The sequence below is a fragment of the Neofelis nebulosa genome, chromosome 2 (genome assembly GCF_028018385.1).
Source record: "Neofelis nebulosa isolate mNeoNeb1 chromosome 2, mNeoNeb1.pri, whole genome shotgun sequence".
Taxonomy (NCBI): domain Eukaryota; kingdom Metazoa; phylum Chordata; class Mammalia; order Carnivora; family Felidae; genus Neofelis; species Neofelis nebulosa.
This window is the reverse complement of record NC_080783.1, coordinates 168036106-168054293: the sequence shown is the minus strand read 5'-3', so window position 1 is coordinate 168054293 and position 18188 is coordinate 168036106. Positions and strand designations below refer to the sequence as shown.

The 18188-nt window shown below is 35.8% G+C and overlaps 1 protein-coding gene across 11 annotated transcripts in view; it reads left to right on the top strand.

Annotated features, from left to right (window-relative positions):
• The window catches only part of LEPR (leptin receptor), a 156665-nt gene that overhangs the window by 110771 nt on the left and 27706 nt on the right, over positions 1-18188 (top strand). For all 11 annotated transcript variants that reach the window (XM_058717095.1, XM_058717094.1, XM_058717092.1 and 8 more), the window contains 8 exons: positions 821-965; positions 7639-7929; positions 8087-8204; positions 10918-11117; positions 12928-13076; positions 14362-14521; positions 14641-14723; positions 15896-16112. In XM_058717095.1, the coding sequence (XP_058573078.1) occupies positions 821-965; positions 7639-7929; positions 8087-8204; positions 10918-11117; positions 12928-13076; positions 14362-14521; positions 14641-14723; positions 15896-16112 (1363 nt within the window). The remainder of the gene's footprint in view (positions 1-820; positions 966-7638; positions 7930-8086; positions 8205-10917; positions 11118-12927; positions 13077-14361; positions 14522-14640; positions 14724-15895; positions 16113-18188) is intronic.

Here is an 18188-nt window from a genome sequence, read left to right as displayed (position 1 = left end):
TTATGAAATGGATTGTTATATAATTTAGATATAAAAACTGTCTTTTTAACTCTGGGCCAGTTTTTTAAAGACTTTATTTTCACGAAGAGCAGAAAAGGAATCCTTAGTGCCACGTGTGGGAAAAGCAGAGTTAAGGCTTCTCTGGGCTTCAGCTTTCTCATCTATAAAACGGAGACAATAGAATTTGAAATATAAGTGGTCTGCTATTGTGTAATACATTCCTAGCGCTTTTCACCCTTTCCCAGTTTAAGAGGCCAGGGAGTTCAGTAGCTTTGGAGTACATCACTGGAAAACTGAATCTATTTGCTAAACAGTTCTTAGTAGTGGTTGTCTTATGCAGAATTAAGTCTCTTGGATCTCTGCTCTCTAGTGTATAAACTATATTTTGATTCACTGTAGCTTATCATCAAGTTCAGGTTTTTAAATTATTCGTGCCCTTCTCTGTGAAGCTTTATTCTAGGAATGTTTATTATTCTCTGTCCACCCCTGCTCATTGTTTCCTACCATGTGTGTTTATTAGAGATGTCAGTGGTGGCTTAAAGCTCTCCACTGACTTCAGCTGTGTCTCTCAAATTTTGAAAGGTCAATATTCATTATCATTCAGGTAAAAATATTTCCTAACTGTCACTGTGATTTTCTTCTTGGACTCATGGGCTCTTTAAACTTTTATTGACAAACGTGCAAATGAATTCCACTGGGGCCTGCTAACTATTCTGTAAGATTTTAATTCTTTGAAATTTGCTAAGACTGCTTGTCATCAATTTTGATAAAGGTTGCACATCAACTTGATGCTCTGATGTTTTCAAATAATATTTAATAGGCTGATGAGATTGTCTCAGCTACATCTCTGCTGGTAGACAGTGTGCTTCCTGGGTCTTCATATGAAGTTCAAGTGAGGGGCAGGAGACTGGATGGCCCAGGACTCTGGAGTGACTGGAGCGCCCCTCTGATCTTTACCACACAAGGTAGGATTGCTAATAGTGGCTCCTACTGAGAGGAGAATATGCTTCCTGATTTTTTCTTTGGCCTGTTATAAGCATCTTAAACTTTGTGGCAGTCAAGGACGAATGCAATATTAATGTTTTATTTAAATTTTGAGAGGTTAATTTGTTAATGAAAACTTGTGTAGAGGTTCCCAAGTTTACATTCATCCATAGTCGTGTCTTGCTGAATTATTCTTTCTTACTCAAAAGATAGAAAGATAGAAAAGATAGAAAGGTTCCAAATTTACAAATTCAGAACCTTACCTCTATTGATGTTTTTTTGAATTTACATTTAGGTATATGTTTATTTATGTCAGATATGTTTATTTGACATAAATTTCAAATATTGAAACTTTATTTAATTATATTTTACATAATAAATAATAACAAAATAATTTTTTCCACTCTAGATACTTGCTTTTGAGAGTTTTCACTGTTAATTTGCATATTTTGAAAGTTAAGCTTAACATCAGAAAAACTGTGATTTATTCAGAACTACCTCGTGAAGTTGGGGTGGTGTTTTACAAAGAGGCCCGGGAGCCTTAGAATAGTGCAACCCTGTCACATGCTAACTTGTGACCATAGGAAGACACTTTGTGGACCTTTGCCTAGTTGTCTGATCCATCAAAAGACCAAAATTATTCCTACTGAAACTCATGCAGGTTGATTATGGATACATAGAGACAAGTGCTGTGTAAATCACTGAGAAGATAGTCAACACATTTAACTAAATAAGTTCATGTATTGATTGCTTACTATTTAAAAAGCATTGCTTAGTCAAAAAGTCTGTAGCATTAGTGGTTTAAGAGCACTGACTTTGGAGTCCGACAAGTTTATAGAAGTCCCAGCCCCACCACTGATTTGGAAAGTTTCTTAACCTTTCTATGCCCCCTTTCCTCATCTGCAAAATAGAGATGTCTTTATATGATAGAATGGCACAATTCGCCTAATGTCTGCACTGAATTAGAGGATTCTCACACAGCAAAGTTGCAAAAAAAAAAAAAAAACACAAAAAACAAAATCAAACAAAAAAAGCCCCTGCTTCACAATGTATTACTTCTATTGACATTCATTGTATTACTGAGCATAGCTCAAATAAGTGAGGTCACTGCTACGGATTTGGAAAGCTGCCCTTAATATTTTCTTGTCCTGACCCTTAGTAAGCACTCAGTAAATAGTAGATGCAACCATAGTTTATAAACCACAACTCGATATTCAAAATCTCAGCATCTAATAAAGGTGAGAGGTTGACATGGTACATAACTAGCTGCATGAGCAAGGTTGTCAGAAGAGCTGACCAAGTGCTAGGCAACGGGAAGGATTGGTTCTCTCTAGGAAAGTCAGGAACCTTGTGGGAACAGATTTAGAAAACGTGAATTTCTCATCACTTTTCCTCAAATAATTATTGAGCAATGTGTAATATGGTGCTGACAACTCAGCTTTGGGATTATTTCCAAGAAGGGTCAACTTTTCTACCCTCAATTATTTATTGTTGATTAACAGGACTTAATGACCAGCTGTGAGTTATGTAGCAAGGAATGAATTATAAATCAAATTTTAAAGACTATCCCATGGAAGTTTTTACAACAGTGGGATGGGGTGAAGTGGGTAGAAGAGGAGAGAAGTGGTCTGGAAACCTACTCTGAGTGACCCTGTGGCCCCTTTAACTACCTTCTGGTGAAACGTTTCTCTTTGAGAAAAAAATGGCTTTCTTCTTTATGATTTTACTTCTTAATTAGATCTGAAAATGTACCCTTTCTGAAGAGGGAAATTCTAAAAGAATCATTGTTATTTTTAAAGCTTGCTAATACTCAACATTTTGAATATTCATACATTTATGGCTTTTTAGAATAATGGCTCTTAGCAATGTTATGTTTTTAGTGGGACTAAAATGAAAACTTTTTTAATATTTATTTATTTTTTTAAATATATTTTTTAAAATAAAATTTTATGTATGTATGTATGTATTTATTTATTTATGAGAGAGAAAGAGAGAGTGAGAGCAGGGGAGGGGCAGAGGGAGGGAGACGCAGAGTCTGAAGCAGGTTCCAGGCTTCCCACTGTCAGCACAGTTCATGTCAAACCCATGAACCGTCAGATCATGACCTGAGCCTAAGTCAGATGCTTAACCAACTGAGCCGCCTAGGCGCCCCTAAGATGAACATTTTGATCGATTATGATGTGATAGTTATTTGTGTTATATTTCATGTAAGATTTTGTTTTAGATTGTTCAGGTCAGGTTTTTTAGACCTTTGGATGGACATAGGCTTAGTTCTGTTTTACATTGTGCAAAATCCTTTCATACTACTATTACTTTCTTAGTTCATGGTCATTATGTGCAGGATTAAATTTGCTTGGTTTCTGAATATGTTGGACCATATTCTTATGCTTTTGTGCATAATATAAATAAGATTTATTAATATGTATTATAAAACACACACATAGGCATATATATGCCCTTCCCTCTGCATATATTTAGTGTTTTGTGTACCTGACAGTAATAAAGATATGTTTTGTTGAGAAGAAACTTTACCAATTTATTTGCTTGTACAGTCTCTAACAGTATTACAATTAACACCTATCCTTTTACTTATTCACCACAGGTGTATCCCTCTAGTGACTTTGGACATCCCAAACAGAAATGTGTGAAAATAAGTTAAAAATAAAGCCAGACAGTGAGTAAACAGCTGCCCCAATGGGCAGAATTTGTTGATTTAGCAATAAGTGTAAAAGTAGCTTACTAGTTTAACAGACTTGGATGGCTTAGTTGCCAGTGAGTGGTACCAGGTAAATATTAAGGGAAAGATAGAAACTTGCCAAATAGAAAGTAGACTAGGGACACCAAGAGTGGGGAGAAAAGCCTACACACTTCAGTAGCTCCCAAGCACATTTCTGTGTTACAGTATCATCTTCTGTAATGATGTAATGATGGGTGCTGAATCATAAATCAAAGGTACCATTAGGTTCATACTTCCCTACTGAATAATAATAATAATAATAATAATAATAATCATAGTAATGACAGTTACAGGGTACTTCCTGTGTTTCAAGCACTGCTCTAAGTGCTTTACATGTATTATCATTTTATCCTTTTGATGCCCTGTGAGATAGGGTATTCACCTATGTCTCCCTGATACTCCCTTTTTACAAACAGAGCAGTCGAGATTTAGAGAGGTTAAGTAACTTGTAAAAGTTGGCACAATCTAGAGCTGGCAGCCAATCCCAGCGCTCATGTTTGTACACACTAATACAGTGATTAAGTGCATGATGTATATTTATGCAAGATTTCTGGTGTCACTAAACATTGATACTGGGAACTAATAAGCAGTAAACTTACATCGAGCATTTTAGTGGGACCTCTCATTTCCTTCATGGTTCCTGATAAACGAGGTTTCAGTGTTGCTTAGGTTGTTCAAGTTTTAGTTTTGCTGTTTACCTTCACAGCACTTTCCACACCTCACGGTGCTTACTGCACTTGAGGCTTGTTCTTGAGTGCTGTGCAGCAGTGAAGTATGTTTCTCCAAACTTGGGAGCTTTCTATTCTTATGTAAAGGATTTGGATCCTTCTCCCTTAAATCTAGGTATTTAATATTATTAGATTATCTTCTGTTGCTCACTGCTAGGTGCTACAATGACATCCACCAAACAGAAGTATTCTGTAAGTTTGAGGCATTAACTTATTTAGCATGAGTGAATTAGCATACCTGCTTTATCATTTCCAAACACTTTGAATTTTATTGATTTTTCTTTTTTTAACAGAGGTTGTCTGATGTATTGTTGCCGGAGCAAACAGAATGCTAGTTATCAGTACCTTTATAGTTACTATTTTGTAGTCATTGATTTATTAAAGCTGTACCTACCAAGTACACAGTTAATGAAGCATTGACCATTTCTAATCAAGGAATTCTTACAGATTTTTTGAAAATGAATTGGCTAGGTTGTTTCTTTGTAGCTATTGCGAGACCTTGGACTTTGAGGGAGGCTAACAATGTTGCAGTTGAGTTACGCCACACACTTAAAACAAGTTTAGAAGTGCTCACTTCTTGTAGTACCTTTCTTAATTACATTCTTGTGCTGCCGAAGAAGAGGAGAAACAGATAATTTCTTCATTTCATACTTGGCAGTGCTTATAATGTGCTAGAGAAAATATTTTCCCCTCAAAGGAAAATAGGAAGTCTGCTTTGAAAATTTAAAAATCTGTTTTCTGGAGCTATAATAAACACATTGTAAAATAACTTTAACTAAAATGTTTTGATTCATGATTTATGTTCATGTAGGTAATTCACTAATATTTATCAAAAGATTTTCCTCTTTTAATGAAATTCATTATTTTAGACCTTACAAAAGTATTGGTACCTGGTCATCAGAAGAAAATTATTTTCTTGTTTTACAAATTAAATGTTGTGGAGTATCTTACATGAGAATAAAATATATATTTATATTATTTTAAAAATTAAATATTCATTTACTTCATATCAATTTCTGTATATTCAGTGTAAACTTTACACATAATCAGGTTTTTAATAACCTGCTTTTCTTTTTTGTAAGCTAATATCTTAGTATTTAATCATGCCAAAATACTATGACTTTAACTGCATTTCTTGATTAAGCCTTACTGAGGTATTCAATTTTGAAGTGAAATGGTTTGAGTTTTTCATTATCTTTAAACATAAAAGATTCAGCTTAGCTTTTGAAATCTAATGTGTACTCTTTAAAAAAATAAATTACTCTTAAAGTTTTGAAGCCATTCAGTAATGACATGTGGAGCATATTGAAAGTAGGTTAATGATTTTTCAGATCTGTGCTAGGTACTTGCATGCAGTAAGTAATGTACTAACGAAGCTTGAGTGCCATCCTAGGCTAGGGTTAAAAATCTAATGGACTGTCTTCTGTCTAGTGATTTCATGCTACTAATTTTTTTCTTGTTTATGCTTGACTGCAAACGTACAAAATACAAATGTTTTGTATGGATTCTAAATACAAAGGCCATGGAGTTTAGCCTGCTATTGCAAAAAAGAAAAAAACTTAAATATAAAAATCAATGAAGTTTTTCATTTTTGTTTTTGGGGGTAATCCAGATGATAGAAAATAATAAAAATCAATGAAGGTTTTCGTTTTTGTTTTGGGGGGTAATCCAGATGATATGTATAGAAACATATTCATATTCTCTCAGAAGAAAATGTCTTATTGTGAATTGTACAACTGAAATATACTGTTTTTGCAATGCACTGTGGCAGAAATGATTTCTTATTATGTAAACAATCACTTTTATTGTTTCTAATTAAAAATATAGATTGTTTTATTAAATAGATTCTTTTATTAAAAATAAAAATATATAAACATTATGTAAACAATAGATTATTTTATTAAAAATAAAAATATATTGTTTCCAACAATAGGGGACCAAAAAAGTAGTATGGAATAGTGTAGAGCCATTAACAAATAATATTTTAGAAAAATATTGGTTCCTCTTATCCTTAACCACAGCATACTGGCATTAAATAACTTTAAAACTTTACAGACCAGTATTTAAGGTTTACCTGTTTTGGTGCATTGGGGCATTGTTGATTTTACATTCCCTAATTAGTTCTCTTTCTTTCTTTCTTTATATATTTTTTAATGTTTATTTATTTTTGAGAGTGAGAGACAGAGAGCGAGCGAGCAGGGGAGGTGCAGAGAGAGAGAGAGAGAGAGAGAGAGAGAGAGAGAGAAAGACGGAGACACAGAATCTGAAGCAGGCTCCAGGCTCTGAGCTGTCAGCATAGAGTCAGATGTGGGGCCCGAACTCACAAACCATGAGATCATGACCTGAGCCAAAGCTGGATGCTTAACCAACTTAGCCACCCAGGTGCCCACCCAGAGAACTCCCTAACCAGTTCTCTTATTTAAAGCTTATTTTTCAGCTTTACCTGCTGATTGAAATTTTCATATATCCAAATGAGACAATAGCAACCACCATTTATTCTTCAGAATTTTGCCTTTACAGTGATTTGATTCAAGAACTCAGCCTAGGTTTCACTGATTCATAAGTCACAGTCTGATGAAAACATGTCATTGTGGAATTAGGTTATATTTCATTTAAATTGATTTTCTGCCTGTCAATTCGCAAGTGGCAATTACTCACTAAATACACTTTGTAATAAGTTTCTATGTTTAGAAAATACTGAGACAGGGACGCCTGGGTGGCTCAGTTGGTTGAGTGTCCAACTTTGGCTCAAGTCAAGATCTCACAGTCCGTAAGTTCAAGCCCCACGTTGGGCTCTGTGCTGACAGCTCAGAGCCTGGAACCTGCTTCAGATTCTGTGTCTCCCTGTCTCTCTGGCTCTCCCCCACTCATTCTCTCTCTCTCTCTCTCTCTCTCTCTCTCTCTCTCTCTCTCTCTCTTTGTCAAAAATAAATAAAACATTAAAAAAAATTTTTAAAGGAAAATACTGAGACATTTTTGGAAGTTCAAGTCATTTGGAAATGGGAATGCCTGGATACTACAGAATTTTACGTAAGCAGGCAGTACAAGTTATACAGTCTCTTAGTGCACTCATTTTATTTTTGGCAGTGTGATCCTGATTGAATTGTGAATCTTCTCTATGTAGCATAAATTCCATACAGGATGTTTTTGTTCTTCATCTGATATCCTCCCTTTCTTCTCTTATTGCAGATGTCATATACTTTCCACCTAAAATTCTGACAAGTGTCGGGTCTAACGTTTCTTTTCACTGCATTTATAAAAATGAAAACAAGATTGTTTCCTCAAAAAAGATTATTTGGTGGATGAATTTAGCTGAGAAAATTCCTCAAAGCCAGTATCATGTCATGGGTGACCATGTTAGCAAAGTTACTTTTCGCAGTTTGAAGGCAACCAAACCTCGAGGGAAGTTTACCTACGATGCAATATACTGCTGCAATGAGCATGAATGCCACCATCGCTATGCTGAATTATATGTGATTGGTAAGAATACTGAACTTCCCTTCATTTCCTTCCACAGACAGATTTTTATTATGGACCCTATATTAGAATCCCATTGATAATGTAAGGAAATTTTATTTTCATTAAAAAATTTGTGGTGATTTTGCTTTGTATTAATATTTTAATATGTTTTAAATAGATGTCAATATCAATATATCATGTGAAACTGATGGGTACTTAACTCAAATGACTTGCAGATGGTCAACCAATGCAATCCAACCACTCGTGGGAAGTACTTTGCAGTTGAGGTATCATAGGTATGTATTATTTTTGCTGTGTTATTATTCTGTGGATATGGTGAGATAAAACTTTTTATAGAAATATCATCAGAACAGTAGTCTAGTAGATGTTCTTCCTAATAGAGGAAGGTACTATATACTTAGGAAATTGTTGAGGGATTAGGTGATTTTTGAAAAAATTTACATTGATAGAAAAAATATAACTTGTTTTTACCTTAAATTATTTTTCTGATAATCAATTAATTTTCCATAATTGCCTTTTAATTATTGAATGAAATCCAGGAAGAATTGGCTTCTGTACATTTTAGTTTGACTTAGAGAACTGGCCAGAGGAGAATATCCATGATTATAGAGGTCCAGTATCATTTGCTAAAGATAAATATATTGGAAAAAAGTCAGAGGTTGTTGCACAAAGATTCTAAGAGATAATATGAATGCTTTCAGAAGTAGGAAAGATTAGGAAAGAAATGCTTAATAAGGAGTGAAGTGTTATGATAAAGAGTAATTTATGCTTGTTTATTTTTGTGCTTCCCTGTTTTGAAATGATTCCAAGACATCATCTTCCTGTAGTATCATCTGAAGTAATAGAACTCTTGATTAGGAGGAGGTAGATACATTTTTATTTTTATAATCTCTCTTAGTAGTTTTCAGTGATATATACTGCTCTCAAACACGCTGTCTCAATTTGTGTTCATACTGGGGCCTTCCAGTTTGTATCCCTTGTTCTCATTTATTCTTTTTTTTTTTAATGTTTTTATTTTTATTTTTGAGACAGAGAGAGACAGAGCATGAGCTGGGGAGGGGCAGAGAGAGAGAGAGAGAGAGAGAGAGAGAGAGAGAGAGAGAGTGAGAGAGTGAGAGATAGAATCCGAAGCAGGCTCCAGGCTCTGAGCTGTCAGCACAGAGCTTGACACGGGGCTTGAACTCACGAACTGTGAGATCATGACCTGAGCTGAAGTCAGACGCTTAGCCAACTGAGCCACCCAGGCGCCCCACTCATTTATTCTTAAAATCTAAATTTTCTACGTGAAAAACAAATCCCCTTCCTCAAATACTGTGATCTGAATTCTGTCCCTAAAGTGACTAGTCTATTCTTTAAAAAAAAATTTTTTTCTTAATGTTTTATATTTTTGGGAGAGAGAGACAGAGCATGAGCAGGGGAGGAGCAGAGAGACAGGGAGAGAAGGAATCTGAAACAGGCTCCAGCCTCTGAGCTGTCAGCACAGAGCCGGACATGGGGCTCAAACTCATGTACCGGGAGATCATGACCTGAGCCAAAGTCGGGCGCTCAACTGACTGAGCTACCCAGGCACCCCATGACCAGTCTATTCTTATGTAGTGGTAGAAAAATGGGGCAATTTCTACATTTCTTACATGGGAATAATAGCTGGCTTCATCTTACTTGATAGTAGCATTTTAAAATCAATAGAATGTTCATGGGATGCCATTTTACTTTTATAATCTGTGTTTACGTTCCTTCCATAACATTTTCACATTAAAAAAGGTGTTTGTGGATGATCATCACATAAGCTCTGTACCTCAATTAAATCGCTAATATTTACAGAAGAGTATGAAACTTCTGCATGTACTGTGGCGAGTTTTTTAAATCTCTCTAAGCCTTGATTTCCTTGTCTGTAAAATGGAGTGAATAATAGGACTTACAAGGTTTCTGTGAGAATTAATGATAAATTCCATTTAATTATAGTTAAGTGATAGAATTTCTCCTGGTAGATATTCAGTAAATGGCTATTGCTGTCATGATGACAAAGATATAACCTTTGCATTCCAAATGGAGCATTACTGTGTTTCTGTACATGGTCACGGTTCTTTTTACCGCAGATGACTCCCCATGCCTTGTTCTCATCTCTCCCCTCTCCCCACTCCCCACTAGCACTCATTCACACACAGACACCCCAATGATTGTAATTTTGAGGAGATAGGCAGGAAAATGTCACAAAAAATAGACCGAGAAACATAAGAATATAGGTTTTTCATTTTCTTGTAACCTCCTTACTCCATTTTTATGGAAACAGAAAATGCTAATTTAACCACTTAAATACCATGTTCAGAGCAAATAGTGGCAGAAGGGCTATTTCAAAGAAAAGGAAAAATGCTTCGTATGTTCTGAGGTAGAGTGTTGACTGGGACACAGTTATAAAAATTGCTTTCTTAATTTTCTTCTCTGAGAAAATGCATTATATATTTAACTATATGATTCAGATATAAATCAAAGATTGGTATTGTTTTCATTGTGATGCTCCGAACTGGAAAATACTAGGACATTGTCAATTAAGCTATAATTTACTATCATAAGTTATGTCTTCAGTTTCTGGTGGAATTTAATCCATATTTAAAGTGTGAGGGATTTATCTTCCTTCCCATCTCAGGAATGCTCCAATACTACTTGTGATCCATACTTTTAAAATGACAATCACTTAAATATAATATTAACTTAACTTCAGAGTCGTAGGTTCTACCTCTACTTGGATCCGTAGAGAAGGAATACCAATTATTTTATTTGCATTTCCACTTAGTATCTAATAAAATATTTAATAAGGTTTGTTGTCATTTTTATGGAAATACATAAAATTGTGATACAGTGGGGAAATCAAAAATGCATTTCCAATAAGAACATCTATTTTAAGTGGAATAAAATCTATGGTGTTCTCTCATATATCTTACCGTTTTCATCAATGTTGTATATTAACTGAGTGTTCTCGTATCTTTTAAGGAGCAGCCTTTACTGCTCTGATGTTCCATCTATTCATCCCATATCTGAATCTAAAGATTGCCATTTGCAGAGAGATGGTTTTTATGAATGCGTATTTCAGCCAATCTTTCTATTGTCCGGCTATACAATGTGGATTAGAATCAATCACTCTTTGGGTTCACTTGACTCTCCACCAACGTGTGTTGTTCCTGATTCTGTGGGTATGTCAAACTGTGTTGTGTGTCTTCATTTTTATTAGCAGATTTGGACTCAGGTTGATTCATGGTAATTGTTGTGTTTTACCATTTTCAGATAACACTATTTTTAAACAAAATTTTGTGTGTTTATAGTGGAATTGAAAAGACAATCAACCTTAGAAAGTTTTACTGTTTTTATTTTTTTAAGTTACTTATAGCACAATGTTTTTGTAATAGGAATACTTTCAGCATATAATTTGATAAGTTATATTGGTCATTGGTAATAAAATGTAGCAGTAATATTATTGTAAATAATGCACTGCTTTGTTTTTCTCCCAATGTACTTATGAAAACATTTGGTGTTTTTAATTTAGAAATTTAATTTGGGTATTGTGATGGATTTTGTAATCTGAGTAGTCATAACCAGAGAGTTTAATTTGTGAGGCTGTGTAGGCTACCGAGAGATTCAAAATGACTACACTGAACAAGAAAAAAATAGATAAAGAAGATATCCATCATGACATTTTTAAATACGCTTAAAAAAGATCCACTGATTTCAAAGGATGAATATATTGAAAGAATATATTGAAAAGTATAATATATCCCTCTAATATTGCTGCAAAATCTTTGAGAAATGACCTATTTATGATTATGCAATAGAGGTAAAAGAATATCTTTGGTCCTATATACTATTTTGTTGGGAAATTATGCCAAAAATCAGTATTTGATTTGTTATATTTTCAAATAATTAGTACACATCTGAATTAAAACCTATATTTTGTTAAATGTATGATAAAATCGTAATATTTAGGGTTTTTTTTTATTACCATAGAGTCCCAATTAATTGCTTTCCTCCCCCACGTGCGCGCATGTGCACACACACGCACGTGCATACACACATACTATTTAGTTTTGTTCCACTTAAAGGGATTTTACTGTAAGGAGTACTTCTCTGGTACTACGTATCTTGGAATAGCATGGAACCCTCCTACCACTCTCTACCCCACAAACACGCACATTAATAACTTCACATGTAATATATGACACTATGAATTCAGTTCTATATGTTATCAGAACAACCTTTGATGTTATTCTTTTCAGTACTAAAATTAGGAGTTTAAGTTAGGCTTATACTGCCTACTTAGTACTAGAAAACAAGGTGGAGATTCAACTTTAGGATCCAAATGCCAGTTCCATGTGTTACTAGCTTTGTAAACATGGGCTAGACATGTAAGTGCACTGTGACTAGTTTATCACCCATAAAATGTGGAAAGCTTCTCCTTCCTCCTCACTGTGCATGTTGTAGGGATCATGCAAACTCTTGTACTTTAAAGTATCCTTTCTGCAAACTAGATATTCATGGAATATATCCATATGATATCCATATGATTCAGTCAAGTAAGATCACAGATTGAATGTCTTAGCATCTCTCACATATTCATACTTCCTTTTCTGAGGAGGAATTAACTTTTCAGGAGTTGAAATGTATGTCATCTTACTGTTGGTCAAGAATGTCTTCTTCATATATGAAGAATTGGATAAGCATGAGAAACATTAGAAATGAAAAGGTTTAGAGGTTTTGGTCATCAACAGTCTTAAGGTATTATAAGTGTAGAGCTTCAGAGTTCATACTACTGTGCTGGGATGTTGGGATTTTTAGTTCCCAAATATGCTGAGTTTGCACATTGACTTGTACTATTTTTTTTTTTTTTTAATCTCCTTTGAGGAGATACTGCTTTATAGAGTATAAAAGATTATAACATCATGATAATGTTTTAAAAATATTCTCACTGTTTAAATTACTGTTATACAGTACTATTTTTAAATTTTCTAGTGAAACCACTGCCTCCATCCAGTGTGAAAGTGGAAATTACTGTAAAAATTGGATTATTGAAAATATCTTGGGAAAAGCCAGTCTTTCCAGAGAATAATCTTAAATTCCAGATTCGCTACGGCTTAAGTGGGAAAGAAGTACAGTGGAAGGTACATTTTACCTAGAAATGTCTTCAGCTTGCCTCACTAAATGTTATTTCTTATAAGTGTTTAAGGATTTTATTGCATAAGATTTATTTTATTGGCACAAATGTACATCTTCCTGTATTCTGTAGCTGTTTTTGTTAGGTAGATATTTCTATAGGTTTAAAAAAGATATTTCTATAAAGTAGATGTTTCTATAGGTTTAAATTCTTTTTAAAAGAATTGTTTTCATGTTTATTTTTGAGAGAGATAGAGATAGACAGAGACAGAGAGAGAATGAGTGGGGGAACGGCAGAGAGAGAGAGAGAAGGGGCAGAGGATCTGAAGCAGGCTCTGCGCTGGCAGCAGAGAGCCCAATGTGGGGCTCAAACTCATGAACCATGTGATCATGACCTGAGCTGAAGTTGGGCACTTAACTGACTGAGCCACCCAGGCACCCCTAGGTCTCACCCTTTAAAGTTAGGACATTTCCTGTAACCCATCATTTCCCAAAATGAGTTTGACAGAATATTGAACTATTCCTTGAAAAAAGATTGCATGGATGAATAAATGTAGGAACCCCTGTATCACTGTGTGTTCCTAGTACAGAACTGCACTGGGTTACATATTAAAGGTTTAGATAGGTCCTGCATCAAAGTAATATTTGTGACTTTATTTTATTCTGTGTTTCTCAAACTCAATTTACCAAAGAACTCTTTTTCCTTTAACATCTAATATTCTTTAGTACACTTATGTTCAAAGGGACACATTTTGGAAGAAGCTGCTTTTACCAAACAATTAAAACCACACCCATAGTGGCAAGTGTGCATATGGTGACAGGCCACGTCAGTTTTCAGATGGCAGCCGGCAAAGACCCAGGAATATTAGGAACCCTAATTATGCCTTTAGATCATCATGGTTTTAGCAGAAAGGAATGTGACAGTTTACCATCTTATTGAAGAGACTATCAGAGATATCACTATGTAACCACTCAGTTAAAATTATTAAGAATTTCTGTGGGTAGAGGATTAGTGGACAGAAATTAGTAATAGAGTTGAGAACAGCTGAGAGTGAGGTTGCAAGTAGGTCAGTCCAAATCTTGGCCTGAGAAGGAGACCACAGATGACTAAGATAATCCTTCACTTGAAGGAGCTCAAGATCCAAGTCACATATTTCTATAGCCAGAAAACACAAAATCAGCCCTCTGTTAATTTTGGAATAGTATTAAGGTTTTAAATAGAATGCACTTCAGGGCCCTTTAGCTACATAGGTGTTGGTAATGATTACTCTAATGCTTGAGTTTATTTTACAGATGTATGAGGTGCATGATGCAAAATCCAATTCTGCCAGCGTCCTGGTGCCAGATCTGTGTGCTGTCTATGCTGTTCAGGTGCGCTGTAAGAGGCTGGATGGGCTGGGATATTGGAGCAATTGGAGTAGTCCAGCCTACACAGTTGTCACAGATATAAAAGGTCTGTAGAGATTTTGTAAATGTGTCTTAAAAATGCATGAGGAGGTGCGTTTCCAATAGGACTAAAAACTATTCCTTCTGAGAGCACATGTACAACTTGGGCTCCTTGTCCTTCTGCAGTTCCTACCAGAGGACCTGAAGTTTGGAGAATAATTAATGAAGACACCACTAAAAAAGAGAGAAATGTTACTTTACTTTGGAAGGTATTCCTGCTTTTTATATTACTCTTAAATTTTATTTTTATACTTATGAAAGACTTCATTGTTTATAATCCTGTCATTTTTTAGGCTCTGCAGTCCAGTATTTCATTTCAGTTTTGAGATGTGATTGCAGAGAGCTACAATGCGCTGGCATGGAGTTAGGGAACTTCATTCTATTCTCAGCTGAGTATATTACAGCTAGGTCAGCATTATTTTGGCAAAGTTGCTTAGATGCTTCAGCCTCAATTTTCTCATCTGTATAAATGTAGAGCTGGACTAGATGATATCTGATAAAATTCTACTCCCCACCTACCCAGATTGTTCCACACCCCGCAGGCATACATGTGTATGTGTTTGTGTTTATTTTTTTTCTGTTATTTCTGGTTTTGAGGAATCTCGATGACAAAAAAAAATATATATATGGAGAGACACTTCCAGTCGACTGTATAGAGTCGTTTTTGATGGGCTTGTAAAGCATTGGCAGCACTGAATCTTATTTGAAACAGGTGGCAGTAATGGAGGAAGTGGGGTATATTGTTAATGCTCTGTAGAATGGAAGAACAGAATTGGACTACATATGTATTTTACATGGAATCATCAGTGATCTGGTATGATTTTTTTTTTAATGATCGGGCAGAAATTCTGGGATACCGTATACATGGTTCTATTAGCCTCCAGTACTTGAATTAGCAACGATTAAGAGAAGAAGAGATAACAAATGACACTGGGGTTAACATAAATGATGATTAATATCTTTTCAGCTCTTTCTTGTTGCTTTACAGAACCAGATGGTTAGTCGTTGTTGGTTTTTCAGATGAGGAAACTCTTGACTCTCTGCCGGTCTTTCTTTTCTCTAAAATTAGTGTGAAACTTCTCAGTAGAAAAGTGTCCTAATTGTATCATAATTAATTATACTTAAATGATTTATTCCCTGAGTCTTAAGGAAAAAAATAAGTTTCCTGTGCTGTATACCCATCCCAATGACTTCATTGTGTCTCTGTCAGACACCAGCCCTCTCCTACCTCACCTCCCCATACTTCAGCCTTGAACTAGACAGGGCTTGCCCTGGTCTGCCCCTGCCTCCCAGTGGGAAATGTATAAGAAGAGTTCATGAGCTTGGTTGATATAAAAAGCATGGGAGCCCTTCAACTAATCAATTTTCATGTTTACTACAGCCTCTGATGAAAAATGACTCATTGTGTAGTGTAAGAAAATATGTGGTAAAACATCATACTTCCCGCAATGGAACATGGTCAGAAGATGTGGGAAATCATACTCAATTCACTTTCTTGTGGACAGAGCAAGCACATTCTGTTACAGTTCTGGCCGTCAATTCAATTGGTGCTTCTTTTGTGAATTTTAATTTAACATTCTCATGGCCTATGAGCAAAGGTAAGAAAGGGTACAGGGTGGTAAACCTGTGCCCCTTTCAATATTTACTTTTTACAAACTCCTCCCATTCTAAATGATCTTCCAAGAAGCCTGCAGTTCCCTGAATCTGTAAGTCTGTCTCCTGTCTTTAATTTCTTCTTTTCTGAAAAACAGCAAAGCAGGTTGTACCCTGGTTATATAATATGGTCCTTGGGTTTTCATGTGGTAGAACCATGTTGAAATAATATTATGATAAATGAGAATATTCTAGTAAATCTAATACCTAAACCTTTTGGATCAATGCAAGTTGTACGTGAATTAATCTCTCTCTCCCTGCCTCTGTGTGTGTGTGTGTGTGTGTGTGTGTGTGTGTGTGTGTGTGTGTAAAAGTAAGTACAGGTACATGTGTGTATTATATTTATTACATACATATGTAATAGTATGACATATGGATGCAAGTAATTGTTCAGACTGGAAAATTAATCTGTTCTTCATTAAAAAAAATTTTTTTAACATTTTTATTTATTTTTGAGACAGAGAGAGACAGAGCATGAATGGGGGGGGGGGTCAGAGAGAGGGAGACACAGAATCTGAAACAGGCTCCAGGCTCTGAGCTGTCAGCACAGAGCCCAACGCGGGGCTCGAACTCACGGACCGCGAGATCACGACCTGAGCCAAAGTCGGCCGCTTAACCGACTGAGCCACCCAGGCACCCCTGTTCTTCATTTAATACAAGTGATGAACTGGGGCTCTGTGGTGGCTCAGTCAGTTAAGCATCCAACTCTTTGTTTTGGCTCACAGTTCATGAGTTCAAACCCTATATCAGGCTCCACTCTGACAGCATGGGGCCTGGGATTCTCTCTCTCTTCCTCTCTCTCTGCTACTCTTCCATGCTCTCTCTAAAAATAAATAAATACACTTTTAAAAAAAGTGATGAACCTTCTTTAATTAATTTTGATATATTTGATTAGAGAATTGAGAACTGCCTTTAATAGGAGTTGCCAATCTGCATTACATATTCAAAGTGTAACTTTTTATTTTTTTATTTTTTTTTATTTTTTAATATATGAAATTTACTGTCAAATTGGTTTCCATACAACACCCAGTGCTCATCCCAAAAGGTGCCCTCCTCAATACCCATCCCCCACCCTCCCCTCCCTCCCACCCCCCATCAACCCTCAGTTTGTTCTCAGTTTTTAAGAGTCTCTTATGCTTTGGCTCTCTCCCACTCTAACCTCTTTTTTTTTTTCCTTCCCCTCCTCCATGGGTTTCTGTTAAGTTTCTCAGGATCCACATAAGAGTGAAACCATATGGTATCTGTCTTTCTCTGTATGGCTTATTTCACTTAGCATCACACTCTCCAGTTCCATCCACGTTGCTACAAAAGGCCATATTTCATTCTTTCTCATTGCCACGTAGTATTCCATTGTGTATATAAACCACAATTTCTTTATCCATTCATCGGTTGATGGACATTTAGGCTCTTTCCATAATTTGGCTATTGTTGAGAGTGCTGCTATAAACATTGGGGTACAAGTGCCCCTATGCATCAGTACTCCTGTATCCCTTGGATAAATTCCTAGCAGTGCTATTGCTGGGTCATAGGGTAGGTCTATTTTTAATTTTCTGAGGAACCTCCACACTGCTTTCCAGAGAGGCTGCACCAATTTGCATTCCCACCAACAGTGCAAGAGGGTTCCCGTTTCTCCACATCCTCGCCAGCATCTATAGTCTCCTGATTTGTTCATTTTGGCCACTCTGACTGGCGTGAGGTGATATCTGAGTGTGGTTTTGATTTGTATTTCCCTGATAAGGAGCGACGTTGAACATCTTTTCATGTGCCTGTTGGCCATCCGGATGTCTTCTTTAGAGAAGTGTCTATTCATGTTTTCTGCCCATTTCTTCACTGGGTTATTTGTTTTTCGGGTGTGGAGTTTGGTGAGCTCTTTATTGATTTTGGATACTGGCCCTTTGTCCGATATGTCATTTGCAAATATCTTTTCCCATTCCGTTGGTTGCCTTTTAGTTTTGTTGGTTGTTTCCTTTGCTGTGCAGAAGCTTTTTATCTTCATAAGGTCCCAGTAATTCACTTTTGCT